Below are 24,756 nucleotides of genomic sequence, written 5' to 3' on the forward strand. Positions count from 1 at the left end.
AACTGTAGACTGACTTGTGAGCAAGTGTTTTACTTACTATTTCTGATATTAAATGTTTTACTATACCACACTAAGAAAGAAAGCGTATGAGAAATCGTCCGTATACAGCGTAGTCCTTGTATTACACCTGAAACTACATTGCCTCCGAAACCAAAAAGGGTGCGAAAGAACTATCACCAGGCATTGCCTCTGAAACCTCGAGGGTTTTGATTAAATATCTACCAGGCATTGCCTGTGAAACCTTGAAGGTTTTGAGCTAACGTCGACTAGGCATTACCTCTGAAACCTTGAAGGTTTCGATTAAATATCCACAAGGCATTGCCGATGAAACCTTGAAGGTTTTGAGCTAACGTCCACCAGGCATTGCCTCTGAAACCTTGAACGTTTCGATTAAATGTCCACCAGGCATTGCCGCTGAAATCTTGAAGGTTTTGAGCTAAAGTCCACCAGGCATTGCCTCTGAAACCTTGAACGTTTCGATTAAATATCCACCAGGCATTGTCGCTGAAACCTTGAACGTTTTGAGCTAACGTCCACCCACATTGCCTCTCAAACCTTGAAGGCTTTGTCGCTGAAACTTTGAGGATGTGTGTTAACGTGCCTCCAGGCACTGCTAGACGTTTGGCCAAGTAGTGTCTGTTCTTTGTTTACCTAGCTTGCGTTTTGTTTCACTTTGTGATGAGAAACTTTTGATCGCATTAACAATCCTATATGAAAGAAGTTATATGCCAACATATGCACGTTCATCAGACAGCGCCAAAACTGTTTACTTCAGTTCATTGTGACAACATTTGAATCCTAAAATGAAGCCAGAATGATACGTCTGTCGCCAACTTTACATTGTTCATTCATTTATTGAATCGATGTTTAATTGATGTAATGGACCCATACTGCAATGCCACTAGTAAACCACTGCTAAATTTAAAACCGAAGCCAAACCCGTTTGCGTTTTCTGCACACATACACTTGACCCCTGCGATGAAATATTCTTGAGCAGAACGGTATGTTTCTCACCCCATGTAAAGATTCGAGTTCAAGCTAAGAGGTTTTGTAAGTCTCATTATAAATCCCGCACTACAAATTCACCAGTACTAGTCGCTCCACTAAATGACCGATGTACTATGTAGTTGGGGCTCGATTTCCGTAAATTGGTGGAAAGGATTCTTCATTCCGTGTATCTTTAACCTTCATACAAGCAACACACATCGTCCAGGCACGTACATGTATTTCTTTATCACATTGCTTGACATCCCAGGTTGATAAAGGCATGTTGTAGTCACTGATAAAGATATCAGCTTGGCCAACCAATGGGAGACAACCCGATTCTGTGTTCAGTATGTCAATCGGGAGAAAATCAGATCATTTGTACTTGAGCTGACATGTACAAGGCCGATATAGTATTGAGTACATTTATCAGAGATAACCCTACGGCCACTTCATTCGGTTGTCCCACGCCCGCTCTCGGACGACCTCTCCATACCGCTCCCCTAATCAAGCCAGGGATGCCCAACGAGCTCCACACTGCAGTTCGGGACAGGAAATTTTGAAAACAAAATTTACTGAACCGATAAATAGAACAGTATGTCATCTTCAAACAATTTGGTTACAAACTCTGATTCTCCTGAGGGAGTGGTGAATGGTGGTTTCACTCAGCAAGACGTGAAGCCAGTTCCTGGCGACACTTCTGCTAACGGCCAAATGAATTCTGGGGATAACCTTTCTGGTGACAAAAAGCAACCCGAGGAACCGCCAGCAAAGACAACTTTCTATGTGATACTGTTGACCTTTCTGTGCGCACTTGGTAGTTTTTTGTTTGGTTACGACACCGGAGTAGTTTCAGGGGCTATGTTGTACATTAAAGATGAATTCCATCTTAGTCCTTTACTACATGAACTCGTGATTAGTGTGACTGTTGGAGCTGCTGCTGTCTTCGCAGTTGTCGGAGGATTCATCAACGATAAGCTCGGGCGCAAACCTACCACACTGATCGCCAGCGTTGTGTTCCTGGCTGGTGCTTTGGTACTGGCACTCGCACAGAATGTGGCAATGCTGCTTGCAGGCCGTGTCATCGTTGGAATTGGCATAGGTAAGAACACCTCAGTCGTTCGCATTGGCATAAGTATGAACAACATAATGCCGTTGGCATTGACATAAACTATTTAAAGAATTCCATATTTGCCGCTTTGGCGTAAGTGAGGGCATTATATGAACCACGTTACATCGTTGGTGTCTTAATCAGGGCTGTATCGGCCGATTTGGCATTGGCATAAGAAAGAACATCATATTCATTATCTCAACCACATTGTTGTTGGCATTACCGTAAGCAATAGCGTACATATTATAGGCAGCTTTGGCAATTAACAAGGTATGTCCCTCATGTCGAGTCCATAGCATTGGTATTGTTATTGGCCAAGATATCTTTGAACAGTTATACTTTACATAAACAGAAACAATGGTAGTGGCAGAAAAAAAGAACACCATTCGCGTCATCAGTGGCATTAAGACAGGTATATATTTGAGGTGATGTGCTTGATTACAGATTTTTTCCAAAGTTTCGTATCCTGCACAACTTTCGGAATTCAGGAAGTTAGTATCTCCTTGTCGTACATGAAGACAAAAGAAAAAAGAGCTATTATAATACAGTCATTGCACAAATGGAATAAAACATAAATTGCAACACTGACGAAAATTGTTATATATAAAAACACATAGCGTAGATGAGTTGATATTCTCCGACACCCGAACCTGTTCCACAACTGCCTCTCGTTAGCCTTCCCTTAAATGACACAGCAGAGTCAATACGATCTAGGTGATAACACGTTTTACTTATTAAGTAGCACTCAACTTGCACACACTGTCATCACTTTCGAATTTATCAAACAAATCTATCGCCTGAGATGAATTAAACTTTGGATACACACAGAGATTTCTGTCCCTTCCTGACCGCATATTGTATAGCCGATCTCTTCCAGCCTACCTGTCTGTGGTTGGTAGCTCCACACCAAGCATTTCTCTTTTAAGATGGTGATATAACAACAAATTCCGGTGATATATTGCATTTGAAAAGTTTTCTTTGTCGTTCAGAAACAAGGTGAAAGCGCCTGCACCTAGCTTTTTAAAGCCAGTAGAAAGACTTTCGCAGCCGTTGCAATACAGGATGAGGTAGGGTGGTCAGCTAGGTAACGATCCATACTAATCGTCCTCCATACTAACCAAGTGAGTTCAAAAGAAAAAAGAAAGGCGTATCTGTAAACAATTCCACGGTAAAATGAAAAGCGATTACTTCGAATATGACAATAATATTAAGGGAAACTAAATAAAATTAAAGCATACGAAATGGGACATCCACTCGCAATCGTGAAGCTATGGGTATAACTTTCTGATAGAATCATTTCAATACTACGTTAAAAAGAAGAAAAAAGAAGGTGTTTTCAGAAGCGCTAAATACACTGCCACAAACCTCAGCCTCAATTCCTATATTTGCTGTGTAGTTGGAGACACATCCGATATCACAAAATCACAATATAATTAAAGACGTACAGAACAGAGAGTAAAACTAGATCAGCAACGACAGTGTCATAGCTGACAAATGGTCACATGTAAACTGTGAAATACGGCTTTTATTCTAACTGTTCGTGTAAATGCATAAATAACTTTCGCAAGACAAGGATATTTTGCATAATAAACAGGGTATGTACAAAACACCAAGATTATATATTTATGTTGTAGGCTCTAGGAAGTGTAACGCCAGACCCCTTTAAATGTAGATCAGTGTCTCAAATTTGTCGTCGGACTGAAATTGAAACAGCGTGGAAAAGTTGATATGTGTTTACAAAAGACAGAAAACTTCAATGCCTGATGCATCTCAATGCCCAATAATTAGATGCAAGCGAGAATTTCGATTAAAAAGATCCAATTAAATATGAAATGCGTGGTGTGTACATGTACACATATTTTCCGACTTTCGATAATTCGATGTTTTATTGGCTAGTAATTGACAATTTTGTTGTTGTAGGGACTGGCTATCGTCGTCGCCCGAGACTTTAAAGGGGTTTGTAAGCTCCAACAGGGTATATATGCTTTCAGGAATATGCACAGTTCATAGAACACCATATTAAAATGGGGAGCGAGCTGTACATGGTCTAGTGATTAAATGTGATTGCCTTTAAATCGATGGGACTTTCGGGTTCAATACCGGCCTTGGACATAGAATTTATACATTTGTACGAAGGAAGTCTGTCCATATTGCCATCTAACTCACATGGGGCCATTTCAACAAATCCATTTCTGACATACGTCAAAGACTTTTGGGGTGCCGGTCGTTTAAAATTTGGCTGATGTGTCCTGAGATAACATTTATGAGGTGGTCTCAATTTTAATTTCTAGGGTTCGAGATTTATTCCTGTCAAACTCTTATTGAAATCGGTAAATAACGCTATTCCGTTTGTGATTTGCTGTCCGAAATTCATATGTGTATTGAATTTCTGTGTTAGGTCTTTCGTCCGTTTCTTGAGTTCAATCGTCTTTAGTACATGCGTACCTGTGTAAACAAAGCGAAAGCCTGAGGTCAGGCTTAGACATACAAAAGTCACTGTTTTAAGGTAAATACGACCTCAGCCGATGGCCAGAAAAGTAAACACAATGCGGACGGTGTGACTAGATTGTTTGTAATCAGATTGCTGGAGTCATATAGACAGGCTTTGATTCTCCCACATAGGCTTACAGATAACAGGTGATATTGAACATGACAAATGAAAGCGTTTAGAATGGCATCAAATTAAATGAAATATCACAGTAAAATAAAAAGCTTAAGCAATGAGGTACTGCAATGAAAGCGCTCAGGGGTATCGGCTTCAAAGGCTGAGTTTCAGCCATTGCATCACTGACCTTACCTGAAGGTGAGAACAGAAATATGAAGGATGCATGTTTGGGAACATGTGGCGAACTGGAAGTGGAAGGTAGCTCTTCTCAGTCCCAAGAAAAGAGGATGGGGTGAAGAGAAAAACATTTTCAGCGTATCTATCTCTCAGTTAGTAGAAACAATTTAATTCTGGAAAACAATTTGGACGAGCTGATAGGTCATTCTTAAAACATACTATAAGGATATTTGTTGCAAAATTCCCAAATGTGTCACCAAGTTTCATACAGTGCATACTACAGTGTGACTGGTAGAAACCTGTACGAGGGAACCTATAGAAACATCTTTCCAGCAGGTAAAGACACTGAATTTGGAGTCAGACAAATGATTCATTGTATTCACAGTTTTTCTAGTTTGGCTAAAAATGTTTTATGCTTTTGCTTTATCTTCAGACCACAGATTTCAACTTGTCTAGAGCAAAGTGTTTGCCTTTGTGGTTAAATTGATACAACGTAAACAAGGTTGACGAACACATTGCGACCAGTGGTTTTACAAGCATACAGTGGCAATCACGAATTGCTGATAAAGAATTGAACGAGATTGATCTTGCGAAAATAAGGAGACATTTGTTACCCTAGAGTAGTCAAAGAAGACATGTTTTCCTGTCCCCTTCGCTAGTTACACCGATTAAATCTATAAATCTCCATGCTCAACTTTTTTTAACATCTCAGTCAGAGAAATTCCATAAGGCAATCTGTTGATGTGGTTACCGAGATATTCTAGCCGAGCACTGCTTAGTTCTTACGGATAAACGAACCATAAACATATAAGATGGAACTCGTAAATATTGGCTGAGAGAAATTAGTAAAACACAGTACACGGCGGCGACATTTAAGGACATTCCCGTGCATGAATGCATAATTCTATTGAACACCTTCAGCTTAAACTCGAAGCCTGTATTTCCAAAGTCATCTTTGGGCGATTTTTCTAATTAGTGTCCAACTTATATAAACTAATTAGAGCCAATTTATATAAAATTAAAAAGGGGTTGTCTGTCTTATTGAGCAAATGGGCATTATACAGAGCTGTTAATGCAGGCCTGTTGAAAGCCCTTAACTTGAGGTTGAAGGGGACGCTCAGATAATAAATGAGCTGGAACCTTACCTCTGCACCTAATCGTTGTACAATCATATTAGATGGGTTAAAAAACACAAAGGGCTGTTCGGCTTAAACTTTAGATATTTTGGGCAAACAAAGCGTTTATAAGAAAGCACCTTGGTGGCTAACTGTTGTCAGGTGTGACCAAGATTTAAGCACGCAAACCAAAAGTTCGGGAGTTGCTTTTCCACCAATGGACACGACTCTCTAAAATGTTTTTTTTTTTATTTGTTTGGGTTATGCGCTGTAAGTTCACCCTGAAACGGATACAAATATTGGTCCGCTCTTTTGTCGACATATACTTACTGCGTAAGCATTGCGTAAGCAGGAGGCCAGGGCTCAATACCGAATTGGGCCAAGCCCATGTATGACTTTGCTCCCATGACGCTTAGTATAAAGCCGTATACTGGTTAATCTGGTATTAATTACGAAAGAAACATTTCCTTCTTTTTACATTTCAAATGCATGCTGAAAAGTACAATAACCTTTTGTGCATGTATATCCGATAACATGTTTAAGTACTTAATGTTCTCGAAGTTTCAGGCAAAGTTAACCATATTTTATGAGCTGCTTCATAGATTTAACCTATTTTCTTTCTGATCAACGCAAGGATGTGAAGACAAACTTGCCTACAAGGGCCGTGTTAAAGCAGAGTTATTTACCTGCCATTCGAAATAGGTATACTACTTGAGAAATGCAAACAGGCCTACCCTATGACAGCATGGTGAAGACCATAAAGCTATTTCTAACTTTTTGAACACCTGGTTTGGACTACAGTTACTTTCAATAGCTATATATACGCTAAGTGAACTAGGTAAACGGAAGGAAATCAATGCCGGTTATCAAATAGTTTGATTGCTAACGTTCATAGTTCTATATAATGAATAATTTTACTTTTTCCTTTTTACTAGTTCCTTTTTACACGTTTATACAAAGAACGATACCTGGGGAGTTGTTCAAACGTGTAATAGTAGTTAAACCCGATATCGACTCTAATTTGGACTAAATTCCCGTTATTTATGTATTAGAGCAAGACTGATATTAAGATTTCACATCTAACACACTCTTGAACATGTTGCCCTAACAGGTACCCTCAGTTCACAAGACTGTCCTTTGAGATTCCCGTTTTCGAATCCAAATTTCGCTCTCTCGGCCGAAATCTTAGCTCAGGAACTTTATCACATAGTTGGTAAGGTAAAGTCTGGGAGGAATATAGCAGCTTTGATTACACAAGCTTCCTCCAGGGTAACGAGGTCCCGTCTTATATTTACGGCTTCCATGCTTCTTTGAAGGCAAGGACAAGTACGTTTGTGCCCGTTGGAACACCTCAGAGACATACCTGTGGCGCAGCGATGTAGTTCTAATGACATCGGGCTTACTTAACCGCTTATCCTTTAACCAATAAAGATGCCCTTCTTATCGACTGAATCCATTCCCATTGGTCGGCCATTAATCATAACCCTGGTGGTATTGATCAGTTTATTTTAAGGCAAAGTTGTGTCATGTTTACTCAGACTAACATGCCTGGCGGAGAGATAGCAAGAGTGCAAATTCTGGCTTATATCTTTCCAGATATCCAGGGTAAACACGTGTCCACCATCCAGATTAGCAAGCAAATATAAATCGGTCAGCAATGACGACACCCATGCATGATTGGGCCAAGAAGAGTTTCTTGCAATCCACAAAGACATGCGTTTACAATCAAAGTCCTAGGAAAGAACCGAGAAACTTAGGAATTTATACACGTGAATCGAAAATGACTGAGACACCTTTACGTTTGTTGCGAAATAAAAGCGTCGACAAGCGAATATTCGATGATTTTCGCCAGCCGTGAACTCATATCCTAAACACCCTTTCATGGCAATTTTGACCATGCCAAAGGCGTTAGTAGTAGGCCTGTCATATACCATATGCCAAAACGATCAGAAAAAAATGTTTGGGCCATATTTTATATTCATTAATAACCCATCTAAATGTATTAATAACCTCTCTATATTATGCATATTAGCGCCTCCAATTCGGACTCTCTCTCAACCACATTGAAGGAAGGCCTCTGCTATTTGCGTTGTGCTTTCAGGTTTGGACTCGATGACGGTGCCGATGTATGTAGCGGAATGCGCCCCGGCTCACGTCAGAGGCCGGCTCGTCACCATCCATCAGTTCATGATTACCGTCGGTCTCCTCGTATCCACTCTTGTCGATGGAGCCTTCAGCTATGTTGACAACGGATGGAGGTGAGATGAGGCCATAACGAAACAATCAATCAATTAATAAGTCAGTTTGTATAGCTCGGTATCCTATATATACCATACTATGCTATACTATAACGGCCTGCACACGTCACCCTTGCATGGAAGGAGTCGGAATTGTGCGGATAGGAGTTGCCAATGCAGGGTACAGGTGCCCATTTGTCAGATAAGTATATAGATGAAAGCATATACAGTAATCTTTCATACAAAGAGTACATTTTAAACATGGGTATAGGCCTTGAGCATGGAAATATGGTCATACAACTAAACTATTTTGTGTCACTGTGTAGGTACATGTTGGGTCTCGCTGGAGTTCCTGCTCTTATCCAGCTTATCGGATTTATCTTCATGCCAGAGAGTCCCCGATGGCTTGTGTACCACGACAAAGATGAAGAAGGATTGAAGGCGTTGGAGAAAATTCGAGGCACGACACAAGTGCTGAACGAATACCAGCTCATCAAAGATACTGTGAACGAGGACAGAAAGCTCCAGAATGGTAAACTAATGCAGTATTGTTGCGGCGTTGTTTGCTTAAATACAATATTGATGTTTTTGTACAGAGATTTACAATGATAGTATTAAAATTGCCAGCATACATGTAGTTTTAAGGTCATCCTTTAACTTATTCAGACCTGCTCTGTCCTTTTTGGTTACTTGCAATACATTTTCTTATTTGCGAATCTTCTGTTTCTCTTCCTCTAGAGAATCAAGGATTTGTTTTATTACGGATGCTGAAAACAAAGACGACGAGAAGGGCTTTAGTCGTAGGATGCTCACTCCAGATGTTTCAGCAATTGGCCGGCATCAACACAGTCATGTAGGTTGTAGGTCATTTTCAAAATGACCAGCAATCTTCACTGAATTGTAAGATAAGCTAAAACCTGATTACTAATGACGTTAACCATTCATGAAATGAACCGTCCATCATCTCATGAGGAAATTATAGAGCTATATAACTAATATATGGTGTGCTTAAAGTGAAAGAAAACAAAGTTAACGACAGTGGAGAGATCACAAAGATATCTTCCAAACTACCTGAATTTGTTTTTGTTGAACTGACGTGAAGTTAAGTTTTATTCTAAGGGGGCCTTTATGTGGACAACGTTTATGTGTCAAGAAGTCAAAAACTTTATCTTCATCTCAAATGCCTGCTTTATGCTGGTACTGGCCATTTGACACGTATGCACATTACACTAGAGAAACTCGTATGAAAATTAAAGTAGAAAAGCTTGATTGCACATCACCGTCATCATTATGACAAGTGCCCATTATAGAATTCATGTATGTTACTGCATTTAAGTTAGCCAAAATACCTAAACTTACTTGCTGATAAAGTTTTTGGGGGTCTTTCCCTCGACGTTCGTCAGTTGTCTTTGATCTGGACAGAGCTAACCAAACCTGCGTGTCTCCTTTTTTCAGGTATTACACGGCCTCCATCGTCCGAATGGCGGGTTTTCGAGACAACAGCATTGCCATCTGGTTATCTGCTCTGGTGTCTTCTGTCAATGTCCTTTTTACGTTCGTCGGACTCTACTTCGTGGAAAAACTGGGCAGAAAATTACTCTTGATATTAAGCTACATCGGTAAACAAGCCATTTACTTCATAATCCTTATAATGTTTTTGTAATAATTATAATAATTCATTGTTCTTGATGTTTGTATTCATTGTTCTTGATGTTTTTGTTCATTGTTCTCTATGGTTTTGTTCATTGTTGTTGATGTTTGTATTCATTATTGAAGATGTTTGTGTTTATTGTCCGTGATGTTTGATTTCGTTGTCCTCGAGCTTCCTCTTCCTCGACCTTTGAACATATTGAAGAAGCATTGCAATATACGACGTATACCTAAAACAAAAAGATCCATGCAATCTGTCATTGTTAGTTATTATATTATTATAAAGGGATAGTGATCTAAAATTAAAACTTTGTAAAGTATATGGTACAGAAAAGTACTGGTTGGCTGATATTAGTACCCATTTCTGCGTTCTGTTGTACAGCTAAGATTAGACGACTATAGATACATACTACTTTTCACAGGTGTGTTGGTGGCTTTAATCGTCTTGGCAGTTGGCTTTCAGCTCCCGTCCATCAGTTCTCCAGATTTAAATATGAAGGAAGGGTTCAGCAACACGTCCTGTTACTCATACAGGTAAAATATATGGGAAAATATGACTAATCCAGGTACCACGTAAATCTGATCGTTATACCAAGTAGAGGAAAGAGTGTAGCAATTTGGGCTTGATCACAGCTGATAAATTCATGAAAAATACAGTTTTCTATAACAGACAATAATGGAAGGGACCAGTATGTTAGTAACGTGTAACCTAGTTTGTTGAAAGCCTTCCATATATATATCATTTCTGTGTAGTATAAAACAACTAGTGGTATAAATCATTAGTCTTTCGCGAAAGGGATTTATCGAGTGAATGTGCTATATATGTATATGTATATGCAATATGAACCGCCTCAAGCTGCGTCTTCCTTTGCGCCCAACATAATCCTGAAAGCAAGGTAAACACTAACATGAAGTATTTGTCTCATGGAAGACCATAACTGTCATAAGGAGAATAGTTCGATTTGTTAATTACAATATTTTCAGCCCAGTGAACTACGTGAAAATTAGATGTACTGTATCGAAACACTCTACAGGGCTGGAAAAATTCTAAAATAGTAATAAATTTATCTGTTTTTATCCACTGTGTTTAGTGGTCCTTCATCTGAGATGTTCTTTATTTCAGTGTTTTCTCTGTCTTTGAACTACAGACAATATTTGCTAAACGTCCTTTGACAAAACTTCGAGAATTGTTAAATGAGTCTGCAAATGAAGAGTCTAAGCCTAATGGTCATTCTGTTCCAGTAACTGCTACCCTTGTAGCCAAGACGCGAAATGTGGGTACTGTTATGAGTTTGACGGGAATGTGGCGTCTAATGGCTCCTGTGTGGCCGTGTTGGATGATGAACATACGGCACAGGCCACAATCGGCAGATGTAATTCCACCTCTCTTCCTGATGGAATGCGATTTGACTTCGACTTCTGCCCCACAGATTACTCTTGGCTTCCCATCTTTGGAATGGTCCTCTATCTTGCATCATTTGCCCCAGGTATTTCTAGTAGATCTGAAATAAAACTTTAGGATCATTCTGAATAAATTACTATGGGGAATCCTGTTTTAAATTTGAGAGGCGGTACCTGCTGAAAAGAACAGCATATTCTTTGGATGTTACACATTTTATGACAGTGTTAAAGTTTTCGTGAACTATGTTTGCTTACATGCAAGTATTTGTATACATTAAAGCTCGTTGGTCGACCAACTGAGGTAGGATTATTTCCAAAATAAGACATTTCCTTTTGATTTTGTTAAAGGATTTGCTCCCATGCCTTGGACTCTCAATTCGGAAATGTATCCTTTGTGGGCACGTAGCTCTGGGAATGCATGCGCAACAGCTGTGAATTGGCTCTTTAACCTTTTGGTTTCGCAAACATTCTTGACACTTTTGGAATCCATGACTTCTTACGGTTAGTAAATATATTCATACAATCAAAACTGGTAAAAAATTTCTCTTTAAGTTGAGAGAATATCGTCTTTTCTTCACAGATTATGACACTGAAATCTACTGTGCAGTATACCGTATCGAGTACAGATAGGCCTATTTCCGTTGTGTTCATTGGTATCATGTACTGTTTAACCTAAGACTTAAGTTCATCAGTTGGTTCATGCCATAGGTATCAAACAGAGTGATTTATAAAAACAGCAGCGACCGGTATATAGCCTTTATATAAGTGCACTTTATATCTCTCTATAACATACGTAGTCATGGTATTTAAGGGCAAACTTAGCTAAGTGAGCTATATGAAACCGGCCCCCAGATGTATTAACAAAGGCATCTGAATGGAGTTGACCAATGAATGCATTCTAATGGTTGTGTTTCAGGTACGTACTGGTTATATGCAGGCATATCCGTTATTGGGATCTCAGTATTTACGATGATAGTACCAGAAACAAAGGGGAAATCTCTGGAGGAAATCGAACAGCTTTTTTCCAAAGGTTGGTGCCATTGTCCGTGTATGAGTGATGCTAACGCCATTGGTAGTGGCAGACAGAAGACATACGAATTGGAGATCATTTCCAACCAAAACTGAAAGCATAGTTGCATCTTTGTGGATATCTGATATGGACAGGCACTTGTACGTGTTGTCTGAACCTACTTGGGCACAAGGGCGTTGGAAAGCAAATTTCCGCAGGTGAATCATTAGACGGCTCGCCAGTCTGATACTGAAGGTGACACTTTACTTGGCTCATTCGCGGATAATAGAGATGCAGCGTAAGACATTGAAGTCACAGCCCAGAGAAACGACGGCATTGTTTTGTCTTTATTCGGTTAATTATAAACCCTTTCTGGCCGACACCAGCTGAATAAGAAGAAGTCCACGTGGTGAGGTGGATTACATGTGCACATGATTCTTCATATTAGTCTAGATGTATTTTTATGATACAAATTGAACAAAGATGAAGTATTTGCCTCGTGCTAATTGTAACTAACTTTTCTACATGGGTTGTCCATTGTTGATAAATTTTGGGGTAAACTGAGCATTGATACAGGATACATACAATGTCCCACGTCTAACATTCGTACCTTTATTGAATTACATTAATTAGTTCTCCTAAGTGTACATTTTCGCAGGTAGTATAATGTTATTTTTAGAAACTGTAGGCGCTTCCAGATATACTATGGATAATGGAGTGCAATCTGATCTAGCCATACAACATAGCGTTATGGAAATATTTAATTTTATTTGCCTTTCGCTAGGAAAGCCTTTTCCAAACCATTAATGGACGCATGTGTCCCTTGTAGTATATACGTATTGAGATTAGGGACTCATTTGAACTTCAAACTTTTTCGCCTGATAGAACATTTACACCTGATACAACATGTGTTGCATTACATGTATTAAGGTTAGTTGCTTAGTCATGTATTACTGAAGAATACCTAAATAATTCAATTATATTGAGTCATTATCATTCTTGTTACTGTGGTGACAAGAAAATTTAATATTAAAGCCTTCTGAAAGAATATATCTTAGTAGCTAGCTTGATTATCATGCTTTCCTATTCGGCAAATAAACGGAACTATATGGATTACTCAACCAAGGTATTTATTTTATTTATTTATTTATTTGATTGGTGTTTTACGCCGTACTCAAGAATATTTCACTTATACGACAGCGGCCAACATTATGGTGGGTAGAAACCGGGCACAGCCCGGGGGAAACCCACGACCATCCGCAGGTTGCTGGCAGACCTTCCCGCTTACGGCCGGAGAGGAAGTCAGCATGAGCTGGACTTGAACTCACAGCGAGCGCATTGGTGAGAGGCTCCTGGGTCATTACGCTGCGCTAGCGCGCTAACCAACTGAGCCACGGAGGCCCCCACTCAACCAAGGTAAAGATGGCATATGCATGTATACTACATTTGATAACACTGCGTTTAGCATATTTGCCACGGTGAAGTATGTGTACCGTGGACGTTAAACCAAGGCTAAGTTACAATTTCTTGTAAACCAGTTTTAGTTTTTCACAGATTTGAGATAAATTTCTTCTGGAGTTGATCACATCAAAGCAGAGAATGCCATCAGACAAGACAAAAATCAATTGTTTTCTGAAGTCAATTTGTCTCCGTCGTTCATGTACTTTTCATACAGTCTTTTGAATTATTTGTTTGGCCACGTACGCGGATTATCGTAGATGTTTGTTCAAAAATGTTAATATACGACATTTAGACAAAGAATTATATCGGTCCTCACGTGGAAATTTCCCTTTTTTGTGTCGCAATTAGTTAATGTTAGGATTTAAGAAGTGTGACCAACAGTTTCCTAAAATTCTGTCCCAACATCTCTCGTCATATGCATGTTACCAGATATTTGATGTACAACCGCCCTGTCGTTCGAGTTCTGACTGATCCATTTACTGGGGTTTTCTGTGTTAGATATTATAGGACTGTTCCCATAGTACACACCATATTTTAGCACACCTTAATATGCATGTATAACATTAAAATGCGTATGTATGTTGAATGTTATTTGTATTGCGATTACTGACTTGTCTCAATGTTCCTTAGAATACACAAGTATGAATTAATTGCTTAACTTTAAACAAGAGCATAGGCTCTCGGATCGAGATTCTGACGTACCCTTAACATTTTTCTCGTATTGTTGCGTGTGTGAGAGCAAGTACCGCTTATAGCACTATCAGGCTTGTCATCCGACCGTTTCACGTAACGCTATACTAGCTTTTAGAGAAACGGGCGCCATGTGTTAAATGTCAGTGTATACGCACGCTGCGCATTGGAACGTCTAATATTAACAGAGTTCTTGTGGTTTTCATTTGCGGATGGCAGCAATGCTAAAAGAAAATCATAGCCATAAACATCAGTCTACATATGTTGGCAAGGAGCTCTTCCCGGAATATCTTCGTAGCATCTGGGTTTACACTAATATGTTTATTAAGCGGAACAAATCAGACAGGGTCATATCGATAAACGTGAGCGACCTCACCAATATGAACATTTCTTGCGCATAATGTTAACATCAATCAATCAATCAATCAATCAATTTGACAAAGTCAAAATACAATTCAAAACAATTTAAAACCAATGTTCAACAAAAGGGTTTAGAATGTAAACAAACGCTACTAAATTCAATGTATGTAAAGTGTACGTAAATTCGTACATGTCAAGCCTGAAAGGAGAGAAACTGTAAAGCGTTCTGTTGGTAACTGCGTCTCAGAACTGACTTTTTAGCACGATGTTTAAGAGTATTCTTTATTTTAAGCTTATAGTTTTGTATTGCACCAGGCCTCTCGTATTAGATACAATTCACTCCACGAGCAGCTCATAGTTCTTTGTTAACGAGCCACCGGTTTTGCTGCTTTTTGAAAAAGAAAAATGAAGCCATCCTTTTGAGAAAAGTTCTTCAATTTCTTCTAGAGACTTTCCTTTCGTCTCAGGTATGGTAATAGTGCACATAATGATTCCGATGGCGGCGATGGCTGCATACAGCCAGTAGGTCCCTATAATAAAGGGTTTAGATATAGATATATAACATTTATATTACATATGTCAGGGGTAAACTTTTTTCAAACCCCTTAAGACATACAAAGAACCAATGTGTGCTGAAAATATGTACATGTACATATATTAAAACTGATCCTGCGTTACAGTTATATTTACATTTGAATAGTCGGGAACTATTCAACTTGAATAACTAGGCAGCTCAAACTGCCAGTCTGGATATGTAAAATTTCTCTGCCATCATCGGTATTAGTACCACAATCCAGGCATGAACAAACCTTTCTATATTTAATATTTTATTAGAGAGAAAACAGTTCTGCCTTGTTGGTTACAGATTGCCTTTTCTGGAGGATTAAAGATCACATTAAAATAATCTCCTAATATTAATGAATCCACATACCGTAGGGTGTGATCGTGTCCAGCAACGTCAAGAACGTCTGTGATACCAAGAGATTGATGCACCAGTTAACGGCCGAGGCGCATGCGTTACCAGTACTTCTGGCCCATAGGGGATAAATCTCGGAATTTAGCGTCCACGGGATGGGGGCAAATCCTGTAATATAGAACGGCTGAAACGGTTATTTGGTTGGCATAAAAGAAGGCATAACACCTATTCCAACCAGGTGGGAATAGATGTGCGCAACGACTTATTAAGTCCGTGTCTTTTAAATTTTCACTTACAAAACGTGATTTCACCAGGCAAACGTCTGCCGTCTGCAAAATACTGAGGAGAGACGGTAGATTTGTCGCATGTTTTCAGGGGCATTTAGAATTGAAAATGACATGACATACAAAAGGTTGACTACTGTGGGTGATGTTCATCTTATCTGAACCTAGTCAAAATAAGATCAATATATTGCATAACAAGGGATCCACAAAAAAATCATAATTCACCGCCACAATGCTTTGGCCAACCAGAAAGGCTACTCTGCAAGTCATCGATGAAGTTATCATGCACAATGACTCCAATCACTTGAAATCATTCAGATTAACTCATGAATTCATCTGTAACGGTATGAATCTCAATCCAGGTCCAAATGAAAAAAACAAACGCTCAACCTCCGTCAGAGTTATACTTCTCAATGTATGTTATGAGTTACCAAGCGACATAGAACTAACATTAATCTAGGATATCCAAAAAGATACGCTTGCAATGTCACTGCAAGCACGCAATGCCATGCAAGGTGCGATAGTATTCAGCAACGTCAACAACGTCTGCGATGCTAATATTTGGTGATCACATTTCATCACAGAAGGATCACAGAGTTTAAGTATAGGTTGTTGGCAAACGATCACACATAACCGGGGAAATCCGGCCTTCTGTCAATTTACCTCATTAAGGCAATTTAAGCTTGGGGCTGATGGGCTCCTGACTAGCTCTTACTGCTTCTGCTGCCGCTTTAGATAATGAGGTTTATCAGGTGCTTGTCGAATGGCGGTGCTTTACCCAGGGGACTCCGGTTTCCTCTACCCATAAACATAACTGACCTCATGTGAGTGAAACTTTTTTTTGCCACGGTTTTAAACACAAATAAATAATTAAAATACACATCAGAAACAGCTTGGCAACGAATACAGGGACAATAAGAACAACAAAGATGATCGAGACATTCCATTTCCAAGATATCCCTAGCAACGCCATACACCTTCACACCAACCCAGGCCATACAATCGACTGACAGTTAGTTAAATCACTGATAAATAATACTACAACCAGGAAGTTCATAAAGGACTTGTCACTTGGTCATCAGATTTCAAAGCTAGAGATAAGTTATTTAAAATACTAAATATTATATTTAGGCACTGATATTAGGCCTTCAAGGGTACCTCTTTGCTAATGAATTCACTGTGTTGTTTACCCAGGTACAGACTTTGCTACACCCCCGTAAGATTTGTTTAGATGGTTTTATCATTTACTTAATGACGGTATTATCTATTAACATACAACGTTGTGAAATTAACGATCACAAGTTATAAGCCACAGTGGACCTTATTTGTATGTCATGTCGCCGGTAGTCATCCAGTGGCAAATACCCACCTGGTGCGAACGCTGCCAGGTACGCCACCATGCCTAATATGGGAAGCCATGAGTAGGGAGTTGGGCAGAATCCATAGTCAAACATAAGGCCATCAGACAATGAAGTGGAATTACACCTTCCGTACAACGCTTGTTGATTGTGTTTCTTGTCCAGTATGGGGACACAGGAACCGTTGGAAACGTCACCATCTGTGTTCATGAAGCAAAATCCACAGCCTGCGTCCTGGCTACACGGATAGCAATTACTGCGGACACAAACTAAACAATCAGTATCCACTATACAGATGGAGCGAATAACTTTTCAGATCATCTACGGTTGTATGCTGAAACAAAAACATCTTGCGAAAACCAAGAGGTCAAAATGGACAGTAAAACATTTAGGTTGTCAGCATAAATGAACACATTATTTCGTTTAGGAATTTTTTCCTGTTTGTGTCCGGAGAATATTTCACAAGAGGAACTTAAAATTTGTTTACCTGTACGAGTAGCATGATGTGTTACTGAATCCTTCTTTTACAGTCACACCTGGGGAACTGAAAGAAGGAAGCTGGAAGCCAACAGCCAGGACTACTAATGCCACTAAAACACCTGAAACATCATTTTGATGACTGATAAAACATGAACATTGTATGGCTGTCATATAACATAAAACCTAGTAACTAACCTTGTAATTGTTAGTTGCCTCATCATATTTTAGGTACCTTTGGTGACAGATAAGTATTTTAACTAGGTTGACTTCATTCTAGTTTTATCCTAAGAATCAACACCCTTTTCGACCAAAGCGATACAAAAATTTAATTTTTTTGTATAATTTTATCAAAAAGACCCGATAATGAATCATAGGATCATTTCCAAAATAAGTAAAATCAACTATGCAAATCAACTATATCAACTACCAACAGAACCATTTGCTTATGTTTATATTATAATGGATTATCCTGCACCTGAATAGCTAACGAGCAATAACAGCTTTCTTCCAATTTTCTCGACAAAATAAATTCCCACAAAGGTGAATAGAACGTTGACGGCAGACACAACAGAGGAGAGCCATATTGCCAGCGAGTTGTCCCGGAAGCCAGCCATGCGGACGATCGAGGCTGTGTAGTACCTGGAAACCGAGTTGGGATGCCTATGAACTGATCGAAGAATTGTATGGTGATATTAGTTTCACCAGTGAATTAATATTATTTTTTAATTTTATTTGCTTGGAGTACATATTATAATTTCAATACAAGAGTTACTAAGTATACAGGGCTCTGTTTTGCAAAGCAATCGTAAACTAAGATGATTGTTACAACCTTGAGAACGTATGTTTAACACATGTTGCTCTTGTGGATATACGCAGTTAAGCCTATAACACTCTACACATTTTACATCAAATGTCAGGCAGAACAATACATATGGGCTTAAAGATAAAAGACCTCTAAAATCGAAGTAGGCACCACTAAATAGACCACTTAAAAGTAGGCATAAATATATTTTCATTTATTTTTTTTTAGATTTTTGTGAAAAGAGTTAAAGGCGTTCAATTCTATGGTGGGCTTTATGGACAATACTACCAAAGGTCAGGAACATTGACGTCACAGGATGTTTTTCCAACATTAATCAAGATACTGAATTTTGGACTAACTCTTTTTACCTATGAGTAAAGGAACATCAGGGAAAAAGGTGATGTGACGTCAGAGTTCCTAGAAACCATCAATATGGCTCAAAAAGCCCACCATAGCATTCAAACATTTGAAAGCCTTTCAACCCCCTTAAAAATCTGAAAAAATAAATGAAAGTATTTTTACGCATAGTTTTCAGTTGTCTGTATGATGAACCTTACTTCATATTGTAGCTTTCTTTACTTTAAAACAAATGTGTATAATTTGACCACTGTTCGGAGACAGATGGTACATACATGACTGTGTTGATGCCAGCTAGTTGCTGAAACATCTGGAGGGAGCATCCCACGACAAGAGCACGTCGAGTTGTCTTCGTTAACAGCATGCGCTTTAAAACGAAACCTTGCGATTCTGTGAAGCAGAATAATAGAATTTTTCACCTTTAGGGATCATTTCCTCGAATGTAAAATGACTTCAGTGGGTTTTTTCATAAAAAATGTTGCAGTGATAAATACAAAAAAGTAGTTTGAGGCCTATATGCACTGATTTGAGGTTATTTTTTCCACTACTGAGAAGCCATGGATACTGATTTGGAAAACTGGCTTTAGTTGCACTGTAATAAAAAGGTCCATCCTCCTTAAACATACCCTGCTTAATTTTCTTGTCCTGAGCAACAACATTTTTGATGAGCTGAAATTCGGTCAAAACCTGTTCGGTACTCCGAATCTTCTTCAGCGTCCTCAGTGCCTGTTCATCTTTGTCGTGGTACACAAGCCATCGGGGACTCTCAGGCATGAAGAAAAACCCTATCAGCTGGACAAGAGCAGGAACTCCAGCAAGGCCCAACATGAATCTGGCAGAAAAGTTCACAACGGCTTATTGTGTTTATTGATTTCAAGTATACGCTTTGTGCAACATTTAACAAGAAACATGAAAGTGCTATTACATTATATGACCAAATACCACATACCTCAGTCGTAGCTTCTTTATGGTTAACTCTAATAGAACCAATGTAAGCAGACGATACAATTAAAGGGATATAACGCTTTACCTCCAACCACCCTCAACATAGCTGAAGGATCCATCGACAAGAGTGGACACGAGAAGACCGACGGTGATCATGAACTGATGGATGGTGACGAGCCGGCCTCTGACGTGAGCCGGGGCACACTCTGCTACATACATAGGTACCGTCATCGAGTCCAAACCTGAAAGCACCACTATGGTATATGGTGATCTTGTGAATGGTGACATTTCGTTTTAAAACAATGTCATATATGCGTCCACCGAAAATGCAAATTCTGTTACAAAAACATTACAATAAAAATTTACCCGACTTACCAATGCCTATGCCCACGATGACCCTGCCAGTAAGAAGCATTGTGACATTCTGTGAGAATCCAAGCAGAAGAGCACCAAGAAGAAACACAGCACTGGCGATCAGCGTGGTGGGTTTCCTTCCCAGCGAGTCGTTGACGAAGCCACCGACGATGGCGAATACAGCGGCTGACCCTACAGTCACGCTAATAACTGCCTCGTGCAGGACGGAGGACAAGTCAAACTCGTCGTCGATGTACAACATGGCGCCAGACACCACCCCGGTGTCGTAACCAAACAAAAAGCTGCCCAAGGCGCACAGAAACGTCAGCAGCACCACATACCATGTCGTCTTTGCAGGAGGCTCCTTCCCGACATCCACGCGCTGGTTGATGACATCGTTATACTGCGTGTGAGCAGAACTCTCTGGGGTCCTCGCCCAGTTGTCTCCAGGTTCTATCTTAGACATCCTAGCTCAAATGGGTGGATTTTCACCGCAATTTTCCTTGATTGACGTAGCCTTAAAAGCAGCACAGATGTCTTACCTGCCTGATAAATAGACAACTAAAGATTAGTCCGATCTAAAATAGTTCTATTGCTGAGAGAACTCGAGTATTCTCCAGCCGCTTTTTCAGACAGGATTGTGTCCACACAAATTACACATCCGCTACCACCTTGTTAGTGTGGTCACGGGCATGTAATAAGTTTCTGAAACGTCAACCACAAGCTTACAGCCACTTGTTGATACAATTATATAATTATGAAAGTCACCTTTTTCAAGCATGAGAGTTCACCTCTAGTTATTTTAAGATCATGCATACGTACATGTACTGATAATCACTTCATACCGCACAGTGCATATTAAACGTAAACAGATACGTCTTAACCTGTTCAGAGGTCAACTGCCAGTTACACCTACAAACGTTTTAACCGGTTACATTCCCAGTTATATGTTGCGTTTCCATAAGGTGAAACCGGCGCTTGCAGTACTAGGTCATGGGTCAAGTAATACACCAGGTATGGTGTGATCTTGTGATGATCAGAGCTAAGATTCGATAACACTTCTTCAGCCTGAAGATATGAGTCTATTAAGCATGACATCAGCAAAATCATCCTTTATGCAAGGGTTTGTTGTTTTTTCGCAATTTATCAACCATGAATTTAACCAAAATATCTGCACAATAAATTGCATTATGATTGTATATGTGATCAGGATATTTATACTCTGAAATTGCATGCCTCACACCTGTACTTGAATTGTTAGTTTATATTGTATATACCAACTAGGTCTTAATATTGTAAAGAGCGCAGAGGTCAACGGTTCTAATGACAAACACCAACGGCCATTTTTGAGGTTTTTCGGATGTACCCCTTCATTTTGTTACCAACGGGAACACACGTTATCCTGTAAATCCTGTGAAATATACAATGTCATCATGGATTATGTTTCTAATACATACACCAAAGTGAAAGTATCACGTGTTTGTTATAGTTATCATTAAAATGGTGTCTGGATGGCAAGAGACAAGGCTAACACATTTTACAGCTATTCATGCACCAAATGTACTGGACTTTAAAGTTACACGTGCAGAAGCTCTCAGAAGTTCACCTCTAGGAAAGATATTCCTTAGTTTCTTATGTGACAATGAACATTGAAAGATTATAAGGTTTGAAGTACATAGTGAACTATAAACTATGATCTGTAGATGAAACAAGACAAAGTCAAGAGTTTGTTAGTACTTAGACGGTGTTCTAGACTACAACAACATATCAAAGTTATGAGGTTATGAACTACCAACACTCAAAGCTTTGAAAGATCATATGTAGCACCTAACAGAGGTAAAACGAACCTTCTGTACTACGAGAAACCAATTATTGTACAGTTGCCGTGTTTAATGCATACATAATTTGCAAAAGTAACAAAGTGTTCTGTTACACTTTTCCAATACATGTGTTAATAATACATGTTACACTTTTTCTCTTCATACAGGCAAATATCAATTGCTCACAACATAACACAGTACTTGTCAATTACCCACATTTAATCAATAAAACACTTACAATATTGTACTGATTACAACTATCAGTAATTTAATCATCTATTTTGAGATGGTGCATAAGGCCCACCATACATGAAAACATTACATGTTATGTGAGCAATACAGATATAATTGAGTAATTATCACCTATATAATGCGTCATAATACACTCAACATGTCAGTAGGTGAAAGGACCGATAATGCTAACGGAAACTTAGCTTAGCGCAAACTTTGCTAATGTTCGTTCTGTGTATAATCACTGGTACATAAATGAAAGTTATTGACGATTCTGAGAGTTACTGACGGTCTTTTCAAAGTGAGATGAAAAGTTTAAGATTTTTTGCTCAATTGGCGACTCATCCTAAACTGTTTCACATGATGTCATAATACAATGATGCAAGATATCGTCACGAATCAGACTCTACACACTGGCCTCATTCATTAAACTCAGTGTCAAATCGGGCTTATTCCAAAAGTTTCCCAGTCTGATAATTAGCAATTTGACATTGACTGATGTTTCACTATATCACAGTGGGAACCATGGTTTAGGTACTTTGTGTTTTATTACTGTGTAAAATTTCCTTTCTAAAGCTTGTTGGTTCAAACGGTAGCATTATATATGTGGAGATATCAAGTCACATTGACATAAAATATACGCCCTTAGATTGGGATTCAGAAAGTTTGACATATATTTTTCTTTTTCCTAATATAATATGAACTACTGAATTTTTCAAAACACGCAATTCCCAAATGGTGACAAATTTTTCTTGTCTCATGGTGTCCTTTGTAAATCTATAATTTGTCCCCATGTAAACCTAGTTTTCCCTCGTGACGACCACGAACTGTAGTATATGAAGACTGTTCGGTGAAACGCATTTGTTCTGAGTTTCTTAATATTTTTAATAAGCGGAGTTCTCTTGTAAAGGAATATGGACGGAGATTCTAATATCTCTTCATTATAACTGTGCCTTATCCGCTTTACCCCGGAACAGGGGATGTGTATGCATCGTGTTGAATAAGCGCACCACGTTGGGTATATGGACAGTATAATCGACAAATTAGAATGGTACTGTATATGGATACTTATTTAACATATTCATCTAGAATTCCTAGTGACTTCCATCATCATTGAAAACTCTGTAGGCTGCGACTCTTGGCATGATTCCGTCCTCAGATAACATTAAATGTTTTTATGTACATTGCTAGTTCATTGGTGGTTAGCCTTAGACTTTGTTTTAGAAATTGGTCTTGTGATTATTGACTCAGAACGTTCTTCAGTTCATGTTATAGCTATATGTGCTTTGACGGTGACATTCTTATAACTTTGGTACCTATGAGTTGCCTCCCTTGGTCTTGAAAAATTAAGGGGCATTGTGTATTTCAGTGATAATGTAAGAAGCGAATGCTTAGACACGATTTGGATACTGATTTAATTCATTCATCTAGCACATTCCTTGCATATTACCGTCATCTATAAAACTGTTAACTGCTTCTCTCTGCATGAATCCGTCCTAACGTCTTACGTTATATATATATATATATATATATATATATATATATATATATATATATATATATATATATATATATATATATATATATATATATATATATTTGGATTGTTGGCTGAAGCATATGCGAATGCTTCACATCCAAGAACATTTGTGTTGTTAATATCAAGAATTCGATGTAGACCCTTTCATGGCTACTTGCTGTAATGGCTACTTGGTGTATATATATAACCAGTGCTGTAGATATAAAGTGTATATATATATTTGCAGTGCTGTGCCGAATTGTTTCAGCATATGAGTGCCCCGGGCATTTTCTTCGGCAGGTGTACAAAACCATTCGCTTACAAAATATTTGGTTGCGCCAAAGCAATTCAAGCTGTTGGGATGTTTGGTTGAACTTCTAGTAATACAGTCGTGACTGTGAATCGTCGTTTTGGGAATTGGCCTTGCGATTATTCACCTGGAACGTCCTTACTGGTTGACGGTTGATATGCGAATGTCTGTTTCGATATAATTAAAGACGTAAAACATAGGAAACTGACTGGTAACCTTGATATTGTAAACAATGATGATCTACGAAATCCGATTGTGGTATGTCCGAAGTATAGAGAGTTGAGAAAGATAAATATGAGAGTTAATGAGAAAATGGTGCTTTCAGCGCTTAAAAAAGTTTGCAGGGGTGGTCTAAACGAGAGAATGTAGAACCTTCAGTCCTTGACACTTGGCTCAAGCTAGTTCGGAAAAAGGTTGTGTATGTGCAGTCCACCAAATGAATACTAATGCTCGTGTGACAGCCAAACAAGTTCTGAGATATCCTACCTTGCGAAGGGTATTTGATAACCTTCAGAGAAAATACTTTATTGTTCACGTAGGCAGGGCTCCTAATGATATTATATTTGTCTGCAAGAATTCT

The 24,756-nt window shown here is 38.9% G+C and overlaps 2 protein-coding genes across 2 annotated transcripts; one reads left to right on the forward strand and one right to left on the reverse strand.

Moving 5' to 3' along the window:
* Positions 1–1,377: 1,377 nt before the first annotated feature.
* Positions 1,378–13,361, forward strand: LOC135470055 (proton myo-inositol cotransporter-like). Its single transcript, XM_064748769.1, has 9 exons — positions 1,378–2,086; positions 8,094–8,250; positions 8,556–8,761; positions 8,968–9,082; positions 9,685–9,848; positions 10,302–10,413; positions 11,122–11,366; positions 11,629–11,781; positions 12,197–13,361. The coding sequence occupies exons 1-9, from the start codon at positions 1,582–1,584 to the stop codon at positions 12,403–12,405; spliced, it is 1,866 nt and encodes a 621-aa protein (XP_064604839.1). The 5' UTR covers positions 1,378–1,581; the 3' UTR covers positions 12,406–13,361.
* A 1,707-nt stretch (positions 13,362–15,068) lies between these two features.
* LOC135470926 (proton myo-inositol cotransporter-like) lies at positions 15,069–20,762 on the reverse strand. The gene is made up of 9 exons (XM_064749975.1): positions 20,318–20,762; positions 20,028–20,184; positions 19,624–19,829; positions 19,273–19,387; positions 18,314–18,477; positions 17,846–17,957; positions 17,370–17,614; positions 15,732–15,884; positions 15,069–15,330 (listed from the first exon to the last, which is right to left on the reverse strand). Exons 1-9 carry the CDS (start codon positions 20,760–20,762, stop codon positions 15,137–15,139), a joined length of 1,791 nt encoding a protein of 596 aa, XP_064606045.1. The 3' UTR covers positions 15,069–15,136.
* Between the last annotated feature and the right edge of the window lie 3,994 nt (positions 20,763–24,756).

This window comes from Liolophura sinensis, chromosome 7 (genome assembly GCF_032854445.1).
Source record: "Liolophura sinensis isolate JHLJ2023 chromosome 7, CUHK_Ljap_v2, whole genome shotgun sequence".
Lineage (NCBI taxonomy): Eukaryota > Metazoa > Mollusca > Polyplacophora > Chitonida > Chitonidae > Liolophura > Liolophura sinensis.